Source organism: Diabrotica virgifera, chromosome 10 (genome assembly GCF_917563875.1).
Source record: "Diabrotica virgifera virgifera chromosome 10, PGI_DIABVI_V3a".
In the NCBI taxonomy this organism is placed as follows: domain Eukaryota; kingdom Metazoa; phylum Arthropoda; class Insecta; order Coleoptera; family Chrysomelidae; genus Diabrotica; species Diabrotica virgifera.
Window position 1 is genome coordinate 96035499 of NC_065452.1, and position 14998 is coordinate 96050496.

The 14998-nt window shown below is 31.7% G+C and overlaps 1 protein-coding gene across 1 annotated transcript in view; it reads left to right on the forward strand.

Moving 5' to 3' along the window:
* The first annotated feature begins 265 nt into the window (after positions 1–265).
* The window catches only part of LOC114333473 (succinate--CoA ligase [GDP-forming] subunit beta, mitochondrial), an 80603-nt gene continuing 65870 nt past the window's right edge, over positions 266–14998 (forward strand). Inside the window, exons 1-3 of the mRNA XM_050663293.1 lie at positions 266–470; positions 8628–8751; positions 11434–11533. Of these exons, the coding sequence (XP_050519250.1) occupies positions 417–470; positions 8628–8751; positions 11434–11533 (278 nt within the window). The 5' untranslated portion in view covers positions 266–416. The remainder of the gene's footprint in view (positions 471–8627; positions 8752–11433; positions 11534–14998) is intronic.

Here is a 14998-nt window from a genome sequence, read left to right on the forward strand (position 1 = left end):
CCCCTTTAGACCAGTAACTGGTATTACATAAAAAAAAAACACTACAACGAGGAACTGTAAGTTGTCTAGATTTGGGGTAACTCAGTGATATAAAAAATGTAATTAAAATCTTTGTTTTTTATTACAACCAAATCTATATCTCCTCCTTTTCTTAAATTTTCTCTATATATTAATTTTCAATGTTTTTATATCTGCTTATTGTTCCCAATAGCAATGGGAAACAAAACAAACAAAAAAATACAAAACGTTGCAAATGTCACTCTGGTTGTTATGTGACATAAGACATAACCTAAAATATGCCTAAAATCTTTATCAAACAATAAAATTCAAGTTTCAAAGTTCATAGTTTTGTAAAAAATACTGTATTATTATATCAAAAATATTTCTGTTACTTATATGATTTTTTAAATTTCAACATGTTACACTGGAATTTTTTATTAAGAGCAACTAAGCGAAGAGAAATTCTACAAGTAAGTCGTTTTTATTATTTAGCTAAGAAAATAATTATTATACAATTTTGGGAATATTAATGGGTTAAGATCGTATTGGTAGGTAAATTCGACTCATATTTGTGTATTTATTACTAAACAATTCAATAAAACACTTATTTCACAATCCTAATACACTGCGCGTCTTAGAAAACGGCCACCCTAAAAAAGGATCATTTTTGATGTCGCTTAGCTCCTAAACCTGTTGTCTGATTTAAGTGATTTTTTGAATATGTTATAACGCTATTCTTTGTCAATATCCCTGTAATAATATTTTTGCAAAACAGGTAAATTTTCATTTACCGGGTGTACGAATCAAACTGTGTTTTTTTCTCAAAGTTCGCAACACCCTGTGGAATATTCTAGCACTTATAAAATACTGAAATTAAAACCCAACTATAGCCTCAGGTTTTCTTAACATTCTCTTTTTTGATTCATTCGCTTATGTTGGATAATACGAAAGTTATGTACTTTAACAACTAGGCATGCTCTTTATCAGTACATGGTGTTTCTAAAGAAGTACGGCAAACTTTAAGGGGTAATTGTGCATGAAAACATAATGACCGGTTGCTTTATAAGCATATGTCCGCAAATGTTTCCGACATACAGGATGTTGAATTTTTTCTTACAAACTGACGATTTATTTATTGCCCTAAAACAGGTTGAGATATGGAAATGAAATTTGGTGGGTTTTAAGACGTAATTTTTGAACATTTTTTGACATACAATTAAGAATTTTTTATTCACCATTGGCGTGCATACGAATAATATGATCGGTCATATTACCTGTATGTGCTCCAATAGTGAATATAAAATTCTTAGTTGAATGTCAAAAAATGCGCAATAACCATCTCTTAAAACCTACCAAATTTCATTTGCATATCTCAACCGGTTTTAAAGCAATAAATAAATCATCAGTTTGTAAGAAAAAATTTAACATCCCGTATCTCAGAAACAAAGCTTTTGCGGATACAGTACTGCGCGATCGCACCCGACTCCTGCGCCCCACACTCGAGTACCCAGCAAGCGTTAGTAATTAACGCTTAAAATATCTTCAATTTTTTTGTTTAATTGATATTTGTCATTATCAAGATATAAATAAATATGTAGGTATATAAATAAGGCTTTTATTCACTTGTGGATAAATATGTATGACTATATCAATATAGTTCGATTATCTGAACAAATCGGTTTTCCGAACACCCATGTCCCCCAATTAGTTCAGATAATCAACGCTCTACTGTATATGATTATAAAGCAAACTGTCATTATTTTTAATGCAGAATTACCCCATAAAGTTTGTCGAACTTATTTAGTCCCTAAAACCCCTTAGACTTATAACACCCTGTACTGATGAAGAACATGGCTAGTTGTTAAAGTACATAACTTTTGTATTATCCAACATAAGCGAATGATGAATACTGATGAAGAACATGGCTAATTGTTAAATTACATAACTTTTGTATTATCCAACATAAGCGAATGAATCAAAAAACAGAATGTTAAGAAAACCTGAGGCTATAGTTGGGTTTTAATTTCAGTATTTTATAAATGCTAGAATATTCCACAGGGTGTTGCGAACTTTGAGAAAAAACACAGTTTGATTCGTACACCCGGTATACAATGAAAATTTACCTGTTTAGCAAAAATATTATTACAGGGATATTGATAAAGAATAGGGCTATAACATATTCAAAAAATTATTTAAATCGGACAACAGGTTTAGGAGATATGTGACATCAAAAATGACCCATTTTTTAGGGTGCCCGTTTTCTATGACGCGCAGTTTATATTAGAAAATATGTAAATTCATTTTATCTGTTGTTTTTTATTACATTTTAAGGACAAAACCATAAAATGTTGTAAACAGCTGAAAATGAAATTTATCATTCCAAATTAATTCTATCAATAAAAAAAGTAGTTATAGGGTGATAAACAAACTTCTTTAGTCCACATTTTGTACACAACACATCAATATAACAGCAAGACATTAGTGTGTATATGAAGTTCTACAAGCCCTAAAAACTATATGTTATGTTGTTATAACAAGCAGTTATTTTGCGAATAAAATGCCAGTTTACTGAAATTCTTTTATTTAAATTTTTTTAACCTGAGTTCGGGTACAATAAAATTATAACACATTTGGGCCCTAATCCTAATATCATCGGTGAGATTAAAAATAAATTTCTACATAAACTTAACAAAAAAAAATTACAAACTCTACTATTCAATTAAAAATGGTTATATTTTTATTTTTAACTAATATTTCTAAAGAATCACATAAATAATTAACACAAAAAAACAAGTTATTTAATCTCACATATTAGATGTTCCCCACCGAAGGTTAATTGTAAATATGAAATTAACAACATTTTTATGATGTTGTATAAGTATAATTATTTTTACGGCTTAATTATATATTTTTTAAAAATTAAGAAAGTGCAACATTGCCCTTAGCTTGAATAACAGCCAGATCTACTAGGCATTGTATCAATTAAACCTGCACAAAAGCCAGGGGTGAATTTATCCCATATTTCTTGCAATTTAGCTTGTAGTTGAGACAAAGTACACTGAGGATTCTTTCTTAGGCATTGTTTCATTTTGTGCCAAAGTGTCTATTGGATTAAGATTTGGGTTTTTAGAAGGATGTGACAAAACTTTAATGTCATGTTCTCTCATCCATTTTTTGGTAGATTTAGCCTTATGGCATGAGGCTCTGTCTTGTTGAAAGACAAAATCTCTGGCGAAATATAACTTTGTTGTACTTGGTAAAAGCAAATGTACAGGGATATCTTGATATTTGGATGCAGTTACTACACTTTCAATAAAATGTAAAGTTCCCAACCCTTTGGCAGACATACAAGTGATGCCCTGTGGAAACTTTAGTGCTTTTGAGACCATCTTTAAATGGAATGCTTCTATTGTTTTCCAGAATCACACGCTTTTGGTAATCTCCCACACAGACATCAAATTTGCTCTAGATGCTATAGATAACTTTGTCCCAGTTATGTTTGGCCCACAAAAGTTTTGATTTAGCCCAAATGTAATGATTCTTTTTTTGAAGGCCCATCAACAATGGTTTTTTTTTGGGCCTACGCCTACTCGAATAAATAAATTTTCAATAAATCAAGAAATAGAAAATTTATATCCCAAAGAAGAACCTATCAAACACACCTTCATAAAAACTAAGACCGCTTTTGTGGGTACATTTACAACAGCATTCTTGGGAAACATTCATCACAGTTTGTAGCAATTACTTCTCATAGTGTATTTCTTCTTCTGACTTACATATTTTAATTAAATGCCTTACACTCCTTTAAGAAATAGCTTTTGGATAGCCTGCGTTTGCTGCGAACCTCAACACTGGCAATTTCACCATACTTCTTATTATCTTAAACACAGTAATTGTTGCTACAGTCGATTCACTGGAAATTTCCTGCATTGATCTGACTAAGGCCTTCGATTGTGTAAGATTGGAAGATGTGCTAAGATTGCTAAAGGAGAAAAATCAGCCCAACAAGATGATAAGGATAATTAAAGACATTAATACGAAGAACAAAACCAGAATAAAAGTTGAGAATGAACTAACATCGGAAGTAGAAATCAACTCGGGAATCAGACAAGGGGATAGCTTGAGCCCATTGGTTTTTAATTTAGTCATGGACATAATCATACAAAACATTAAAGGTACTGGAAAAGGATATAAGATGGCGGAAAAACAAATAAAAATCCTCTGTTATGCTGACGACGCAGTCTTAATCTCCGATAACGAGGATAACCTACAGCAAATGGCACAAACTTTCAATACAGTGGCGAAGAATTACAACAAGAAAATATCAACAGCCAAGACAAAATCCCTGGTAGTGTCAAGGGAACCCATAAGATGCAAATTAGTAATTAACAACGAACTAATTGAACAAGTCTGGAGATTCCAATATCTGGGAATAGAAATATGTAGTTATGGAGATGTTAAAGAGAGCGTCCGAAAGCAAGCAAATAAAGCCAATTACTGTCAGGATGTCTGAGGGATGTCATCTGGAGAAACAAAGATATGAGGCTGGAAGGGAAAGTATGCATATACAAATCATGTGTAAGACCGATCATGACGTACGCGATAGAAACAAGATGTGACACAGCAGAAACCAAGAGGATACTGAGGACATCAGAAATGAGAACGCTGAGGTCAATAACTGGGAAAAAACTAAGAGACAGAATACCGAACGACAGAATAAGAGATCTCTGTAACATAAAAGATATAGTACGCTGGGGAAGACAGAGACGACGAGAGTGGAATCAGCATGTGACGAGAATGGACAGCGAGAGAATAGCCCGTATAGCCAGAGATTCGAAGCCAACAGGCAAGAGACCAATAGGAAGGCCCTTTAAAGGTGGCGAGATAGCTGGCAGTCAATATCACAGCTACAAATACAAGCTCAAAATCGGTAAGAACAGGCCAAGAGGCCTATTATAAGAAGAAGAAGAAGAACTCTTACTCGTATATTTTATTTCAAAACGTTCTTTGTGTGTGGCTGATAAAATTTAAGAAACGTGAGGAAAAGCAAAAAATGTTGCCAGTTGCCAGCAGTTTTCGATTGTCCAAGAATTCGAATCAACACAAAATATATAGTTAAACCGTAAAAATTATTTAAAATGAAAATAAACGGTTTCGTTTTTATTCAAATCGGGCCCCTTGCCATCCCTCGACACGTGTTTCTAGGTCTAACCATTGTCAAGAAGACTTTGCAAGGAGACTGATCTGAATCAAAACGTCCATTCTGCTCGGTATAAATAATGAAATATTTATACCTGAGTATGGTTAGAACGACCTGTCAACAACGAATCAAGTAATCTGTTAAAATATTTCAACAATGCATCTCAGATTACCCATATGAAACATCATCATTTTGTACTCTAATAAATACAGAGTATGGTATAAAACAAAATGAAAAAAATAATTTCTTACATATCATAAAGAATGTTGTTTATATTAATGCTGCAAATTTAAAAGAATTTTTGCTAAATTAGCGTTTTATTCGCATAATACCAAATACCTACTTGTTCCAACATATAATTGTTAAAGCTCATATTACAATACTAACTAAAGAGTACCGAAAAAGTTAATGAGCTGTAAAGACGTAGTGTCTCGGCTCTTGATATTTTGTCTATTACCAGTGAAACTACCAGTTTTTAATTATAGTTAAAGTGATCAAACTAACTTAAACTGTAAGTTTTATACCACATACATTTTTTAATCGTACATTTGCGTATTTAAACCAGTTTTGTTAGTTTATATTCCTGTCTACTACAGCAGTTATTGTAAATAGACACAGGTTTATGGATTATAAACAATTTACCAGTTTTGTTTTTTGCGGGAAACGAAAGTAATTAGTTTCGGTAGTACCGTAAATAAATTATCAATATGTCATCAGATGTTACTATACAGAATGTCCCAGCGAATAAATCTTATTCTACCGCGGCTGCGTAGCAAAATTTCTTCCCAGGAAAAGAAAACGCAATACTTTTTAGCGCTATTAATAATACACCACTTCAAGACACTCGTCTCGCCTATCTAATAATCGAATATGCATGTATTTAAGTAGCAAGCAAGCTGTTGAGGATTTTATGACAAACTATGGTTCTATAAAGGTACATGGGGAAATAGTCAGGGCCAGAAGGCTAATAACGCCTGCAGAAAGAATAGTGCTATCAAATGTTTGTCCAAGTATCCCACACGAAGTAATCATCCAAGAATTAAAACATCTCGGCCTAAACTTAATTTCTCCAATCACTTTCCTAAAGATCAGTGCCTCTCTTCCAGAATATAGCCATATAAAAAGTTTTAGAAGGCAAGTGTTTATTAGTCCGCATAACACGACGATCCCAGATTCAATTCTTCTAAATTATGATAATTCTAATAATAGAATATTCATTTCGCAGGATAGTATGACATGCTATATCTGTAAACAAATAAATCACATTGCTAGTAACTGTCCAAGCAATAAAAATTCTTCTTCTCAGCCTTCAGGACCCTTAACCCCCCTACTGTTCAATCTTCTGACTCTCCTACCAATGCTGGTAATCAAGTAGACCAAACTTCTAATAATGATCAAAATAAAAATACCGAAATATTTCCACAAGTATCCATACCAAACACCTCTAACTCTACATCAGTGGAAATTATACAGCCCGTTTCTGAAGCAACCCAAGATTTAAAAACTAACGAAAATACTCCACTGGAATCTTCTGCTGCAGCCGAAAATATAGCGATAATTTCACAGACTTCACTAGCGATCACGAAAGAATCACCCTGTCCCTACACCAAACGAACCATAGAGGAAACATCTCCACCTGTTGAAAATATCGTTGATAATCAAACATTTCTTCTTCCTGCTCAGCCTCATAAAACAAAAACTCAAAAGAATAAAAAACCTAAACGCTCATTACCTATCCCCGAATCGCTTGAATCATGTCTAAGTAAACAATCAACACCGTCCATTTTAAGCTATGACCAATTAATGATGCTTATTGAAAATATTCAAGGCAGCCAATCTCCTATCGAAATTGTTAAAGAATTCACATCTGATTTCCTTGGCCTCATAAATTTGCTTACCGTCTCTTATCAATATATTCCAGACAGAACCACAAAATATCGTTTTACAAGGCTAAAAACCCTACTGCTACGTTTTCTCGGTGAAGAAGCTACTACTGAGAGTGAACTCTCTTCAACTGAAACATAACATTCAACTCAATTTTACAGTGGAATATTGATGGACTTTTCCATCGCTTACCAATGCTCAATATCATTCAATCAGAACACTGTCCCGAAATTATATGTCTACAGGAAACTAATCTTGTATCTTCTAACCCATATTCGCCAATACATTTTACATGCTTTCGTAAAGACCGAACTAACACAGCTCGCGCAAGTGGGGGAGTTGCAATTTTAGTACCACTTATTTCGACTTTCCCGCATTGCAGTATATACACAGCCGAATTATTCGCTCTCTACAGAGCACTTAAGTTTTCTAATGACAATAACATAACTGAGTAGTGATTCTTTCTGATTCGTTTAGTGCGATAACATCGGTACAAAGATATATCCAAATCATCCAATTGAAAAAATTATCAAGTTGGAGCTTCACTTATCTCAACAAAATGGTAGAATAGTCAACTTCATTTGGATTCCTTGGAAATGAAGATGCAGACTCAAGTGCGCGTAGTGCAGTGACTAGTGCGGATTCAGAAACGATATTACAATGTGCCCCTAATGACTTGAAAGTGTTGTTAAAACAATATGTGTTAAATGACTGGCTCGATGAATGGCAAAATTCAAATTCAAAACTCAGGCAAATTAAAGTCACAGTAAAAAAAGTCAAAACAGTTTATAAAAGTTGTTATGAGCAAGCAGTTTTCAACCGCCTACGACTAGGCCATACCAGGCTTACTTACTCATATTTGTTCTCAAGATCTGAACCACCTATTTGTGAATCGTGTAACACACAACTAACTGTCAAACATTGAATGCCAAAAATATACACAAGAACGTATTGATTTTAATATCGTATCAAATATGTCAGTTCTGGGTGCCAATAATAGAGAACCAAAAATTTAATTGACTTTTTAAAAACAGTTGGTGTATTTAATAAAATCTAACAAGTTTTTGTAGATAATGCATGTAACCTTACCTTTGTACTATACTTATATTGTACCACATTTTTGTTTAACCTATGTATTGTTCCGTCGCTAATAACCATTAGGTGGATGCGACTTTTTCTTAATAAAAAAAAATACAAACTAAATTATGTTAAATAATGAAACTTTAAGAATCATGAAACTATTTGAAAGTAAATGATTCCAGCGAATTCTATTGTGGTTTATGTCAATATTTCTAAAAACAATATTGAAAATTAAATTTTTGTAATTTTTTAATCTACTCAAAATTATTTTTGACATTCCTAGTAGAGGATGATTATGAACAATTTTTTCATTCCATCTCATATCATCACAAAATCATTCTCCTTCAAAAACATGTATTGATATACTAGCTGCTTATGTAAATTGTTAAGTTTTTACTAATATAATTAATTTTACCTTACATGATGCGTTGGAAGTTTCAGTAAACTTTCTCTATTTTGTTAGATCCCTCATCGTTGTTTAAATCTCCTAGAATACCAGAGTAAAAATCTTCTAAGAAAAAGTAATGTTGCAATCCAGGACTTCTGTATGGTTGATAAAAATGGATTTCAAGAACTGGATAATTTTCGTAAGTAAGGTGTATATTATGAATCATTTGAATATGAAATAATACCTTATTTTATTATTTTAATTTCATAAAATGTATTTTTATTTTGAACATTTAGTTATACATATTGCATTAGGAAAGTAAGCTTCTTCTTTCAGTCCCATCTGCCAATAGGAGGTTGGATATCATCATCAGTACCTCTACTCCATCTACCTCTGATCTGTAAAGTTCTATGGAACTAGATTTAAAGCCTTATGGTCCCATAACTTTTTCAACCATGACACTCTTCTTCTTCTTATACTCCTCCATCTTATACTCCTCCATCTTATTTTCCCTGTATTGTTAGTCTTAGTGTCCCAGATATCATAAGTTTATTATTTTTATTGTGTTGATTATTTCATATTCTTTGCCTATTTCTCACAATATTTCTAAGTTCGTTTTCTTCTGTGTCCATGGTATTGTGAGCATCCTTCTGTAACACCACATTTCAAATGACTGTAGCTTATTCATGCGTTCTTGCTTCAGTGTCCAGCTTTCAGTCCACAACAATGTATTAGCTATAACAAAATTATTGTTTTGGCAAAATTCGATAAGCCTATCACCTTTTTGTTTCTGTTGCTCAGATTGTATCCTCCTGTACATTCTTCTACTTTTTCTTCTCCAACCTTTGTGTTAAGGTAGGCTTTATGTTGGCATTAAAGTTTGCTATACATAAATTGAGCACCTAAATTATGGCACTCAAATTACTAATGTACATATTCATCTTTTATCTTTAGTATATTGCATATTTTAGTTCTGATCTAATCTCCCCATGATCTCTTATACATTGGGTATTAAGTATTCATGATTAGTAATCTATTTTTAACCTAATGTATTATAGACCAGGGCGCATCTGTAAAAATATTAGTACATTTGGACGTTGAGAGGTGACTCAAATTTTTTTGCAGAAATTGCTTGAAAATAACTCAAATAATAATATTTGAGTTATCCTCCCTCTCAAAAAGGTCCGGAACATTGTTTAAATAATCGAAATGTCAAAAAATGAAGGAAAAATTCGATTTTTTTCTTCGTTTTTTTATTATAACTTTAAAAAGTATTCATCTCCGAGAAAAGTTCTACTGACATAAAAGTTGCGTAATTAAATTTCCTACAATATAGAATTGGTTAAAAATTTAAAAAATAGTCACCCTTGTTGCAAAATAGCAATAATTGCGAAAAAACCATACAAAAACAAGTATTCGCATTTTACGTTTTTCAACCATTTATGCTACACTTAGGACCGTCATATTTCACCCAGAAAAACTTTATGATACAGTAAAACAATACTGGAAATTTCATTAAGATCGGTTTAATAGATTTCGCAAAATAAATTTTGCAATCCAGCTTTCACAAAAAATATTCATTTTTTCAAAATGTTACAGGACTGAAAATAAAGCAGATAGCAAGTTGAATTTTTTTTGCGGATAGAAGTGTAATGTACCTTTCATTTGCAATTTGCAATATTAAAGTCGATTGACTACCACGGCGTCAGGAATTTTTTTAAATAAACATTAATGTATTGGTGCTACGCGCAGGACAGCGGATAGTTTGCTCTGATTGGGCATTCCAACGACCTTTGATAATGATTGATACATTTTAATTTTTATTACATTTCGATATAAATAAATAAATGTGTTTATTGCAAAATAAAAACATACTCTATCCTTTGAAATAACACTTTTTTTAGCAAAAACTTTCTTTGTTCATATATTTTAACTTTATAGAGAATAAAAGTTTATTATTTTTAAACATATGCAATTGTTTAAACAATATTTCACAAACAATAATAAAGTTAGTTTGATTTTTGTGGAATTAAAATATTAAAATACAACAAAATATAGAGTAAGAAAATAATATATTAGATAAAGATGGGAAGAAATTTTGGTGGAAATCAACTTGTGTGAATCGAACACCGCTGCCTGCGCGTAGCACCAAAAATTAATGTTTATTTAAAAAATTCTCTGACGCCGTGGTAATTAATCGATTTTAATTTTGCAAATTGCAAATGAAAGGTACAGTACATTTCTATAAGCAAAAAAAAATTCAACTTGCTATATGCTTTATTTTCAGTCCTGCAACATTAAAAAAAAATGAATTTTTTTGCGAAAGCTGGATTGCAAAATTTATTTTGCAAAATCTATTAAACCGATCTTAATAAAATTTATAGTGTTGTTTTACTATATCATAAAGTTTTTCTGGTTAAAATATGAAGGTCCTAGGTGTAGCATAAATGGTTGAAAAACGTAAAATGCGAATACTTGTTTTTGTATGGTTTTTTTCGCAATTATTGCTATTTTGCAACAAGGATGACTATTTTTTAAATTTATAACCAATTCTATATTGTAGGAAATTTAATTACGCAACTTTTATGTCAGTACAACTTTTCTCAGAAATTAATAGTTTTAAAGTTATAATCAAAAAACCAATAAAAAAATCGAATTTTGCCTTCATATTTTGACATTTTGATTATTTAAACAATGTTCCGGACCATTTTGAGTGGGAGGATAACTCAAATACTATTATTTGAGTTATTTTCAAGCAATTTCTGCAAAAAAATTTGAGTCACCTCTCAACGTCCATCTCAAAACATATGCGCCCTGGACTATTATGGGAAAACTATAGTTCTGGCAGTTGAATTCTTTATCTCATTAGTTTTTATTTTAGATGTTAAAGAATATGTAGTAAAAGCACAAATATTAGCTGGGGGTAGAGGAAAAGGACATTTTGATACTGGGTTTAAAGGAGGAGTCCACATTACTCAAAAGTAAGTTCTATTAAATCAGTTTAATTCAATAAAAGTAAATTATTCAACGAGCATGTAATGATGGCTATTACTCACGATGATGAAGTTTGCGACACTAGCCGTAGGCGAGTGTCGTAATTCATCAGAGTGAGTAATAGCCATTACATGCAAGTAGAATACTATATTTTTTCTACTACCTTCTTTATTTTAATTAGTAAAAAAATATAATTATCAACTACTCGAGATTAAAATTATAATTTACAAAAATAAATTTTGTTTACCAATAGTACACGGCTGAATACCTAATTGGTTGCTTACTATTAATTAGCAATGCTATCTTAATTATGTACAGTCACAATCACTGAATAGTTTACACCCTTTAATATCCAGTGGCCAATTTTTTGAATTTTTACCTCGTTTAAACGCACCATTTACGTCAAAGTTACGTTACCAGTGGCGGACCCAGAATAGGTTGATTGAAATTAAAAAATCAAAATAAAATAAATCTATTTTACAAAATTTAACAAAACGGAAAGTATAGAAAGGCATTTTTTTTTAAAAAAAATTGAGTTAAAATTATTGAGTTTGGCAATTACTTTTGTTTTTGCGCGTGATATAAACGGCATTTCGGACGCTTTTAATAGCTTCTTATTTTATTTTTCAATACGCACTAAAATTTTTGACAAGCGATTTGACATGTAGTAAATCCGTACGACACTGCGATTTTACAGTATTACAATATAAAAATAAAGGTGTAAACTATTCAGTGATTGTGACTGTACCTATTGTAAAAGACATGTACCTATTGTATCTTATGGACAGGGTACAAAGAGCGAGTGAAGAAAGGGGACTTAACCTCAACATAAATAAAACAAAATGGATGCTGGTCAGCAAAACTCAGAAACCTGCCAGACAATTGAAAATAAAAAACCAACTAATTGAACACGTTGACTCGTATATATACCTTGGAACAGTCGTCAACTCGAAATGGGACCAAACAACCGAAATACGATCTAGAATTGAAAAGGCCAGCGCAACATTTAACAACATGAAAAATATATTCACCCATTCCGACGTATCTCTCCCACTAAAAGTACGGCTGCTAAAGTGCTATGTATTTCCAGTCTTGCTGTATGGTGCAGAGGCATGGACACTGACGGAAACATTAATGAGAAAGCTGGAAGCATTCGAAATGTGGGTGTATCGACGTATCTTCAAAATATCCTGGACGACTCACACCACCAACGTAGAGCTACTGCGCCGAATGGGAAAACAAAAACAAATCTCTTTCACAATTAAGAAACGGAAACTTGAATACCTCGGTCATATTATGAGACATGACAAATATATACTCCAACTGATAATACAGGGTAAAATAGAAAGCAAACGCGGACCCGGAAGAAGAAGACACTCATGGCTTCAAAATTTACGCCAATGGTTTGGACTAACATCGATCGAGTTATTCAGAAACGATAGCCAACGTCCGCAACGGACAAGGCACATAAAGAAGAAGATTGTAAAAGCCACAACAAGAAATAAATAGTCAATTCAAGTTATATTCATTTCTGAAAAAATATGAGTATAAATTTGTACCTCCTGTCATTGTAATAAACAGGAAGTGGCTATTGTCGGTGGACGTATTTAAAAAGTTATAATGCACATTTATATTTAACTATATATAATATAAGAATATTACTATACAGGGTGAGGCAGATAAAGGGCCTATTAGAAATATCTCGAGAACCAAAGGTAACAGACTCATAAAAATTGGCACGAAGGGGTTTTGAAGAGTGATCTATTTAATGAAAATATTCTTATCCATTTGCTACTTCCGATTATACCGGAAGTTGCCTATAACTTCGTTTTTTTAAATGGGACACCCTATATATTTTTACATTTTTGGATTCTACTCGAAGTCTTATTTCTTAAAATATGAGGTTTTGTATTGTTATACAGGGTAGTTTAAAAGATAATTACGTTCTTTTATTAATTTCGTAGCAACTTTCACACCCTGTAGAATTAAAATAGTTTGACATCAAAAACTTTATTTATGTTCAAATGATTTTTAATATAGTCTACTATTGTCAGTAATTATTAGTGTAGCTACTTGTTGAATTTTAGTATACAGGGTGGGTCGAAACTCGGAATGAGTATTTTCTGAGTTTTCTTAAATGGAACACCCTGTATTTTAGTATTGTATTAAAATGATATTTTATGGTACTTTTTTATTTCATAAGCATTCCCTATACCTAACTGCTTTAATTTGTGCTTAATTGTTAATCGCACCAAGAATCCTAACTACGTAAGTATTTTGATAGCTCAACCATTATTGGGAATTTTAACGATCAGTCCAGATAAATATGTATTTATGTCCGAAAAATTATTTGTGACTGAATATTTTCAAGGCCAACCTAATAAAATTTCACGTATTTTTTGTTGCAATTAATGTTTGGCTTGAATCACCAATAACTCACAAATTAAAGCAGTTAGGTGTAGGGAATGCTGATAAAATGAAAAAGTACCATAAAATATCATTTCATTACAATACTAAAATACAGGGTGTTCCATTTAAGAAAACTCAGAAAATATTCATTCCGTGTTTTGACCAACCCTGTATACTAAAATTCAATATATGGCTATACTAATAATGTTTAACAATAGTAGACTATATTAAAAATCATATGAACGTAAATAGAGTTTTTGGTGTCAAAGTACTATAATTCTACAGGGTGTGAAATCTGCTACGAAATTAATAAAAACACGTAATTATCTTTTAAACTACCCTGTATAATAATATAAAACCTCACATATTAAGAAAGGAGACATCGAGGAAAATCCAAAAATGTAAAAATATATAGGGTGTCCCATTTAAAAAAACGAAGTTATGAGCAACTTCCGGTATAACCGGAAGTAGAAAATAGATGAAAATATTTTCATTAAATAGATCATTCTTCAAAACCCCTTCATTCCAATTTTCATGATTCTGTTGCCTTTAGTTCTCGAGATATTTCTAATAGGCCCTTTATCTGCCTCACCCTATATATAATATGTTATATTTAAAATATATATCACAAGATAACTTTATAAAATAAACACAATGTAAGTTTTAAATTCCAATAAACACAGCAAATACGCTAACGTCACTGTCATTGAAAATGGTAAACGTCAAAATTCATAATAGTAAACAAAGTATAAAAGTAAAAAATATACGGACGCATTGTTACAGTTAAAAATCCTTTAAAAATTTGTCGAAGTTAATTATTATTGATATAAATAATTACAATAATTATTTTGTTAAATAAACAAGTAATTTTATTTGCAGTTTATAAGACCAAATACATTAGACTGTCTGTAATTTTATTTGAAGTTTATATAAGACCAAATACATTAAGGCGCGTTGACATTACCACAGAATAACTAACTATATTATACTATAATATACATTACTATTATAATAGTGACTAACGAATGTGGCTCACGCTTACG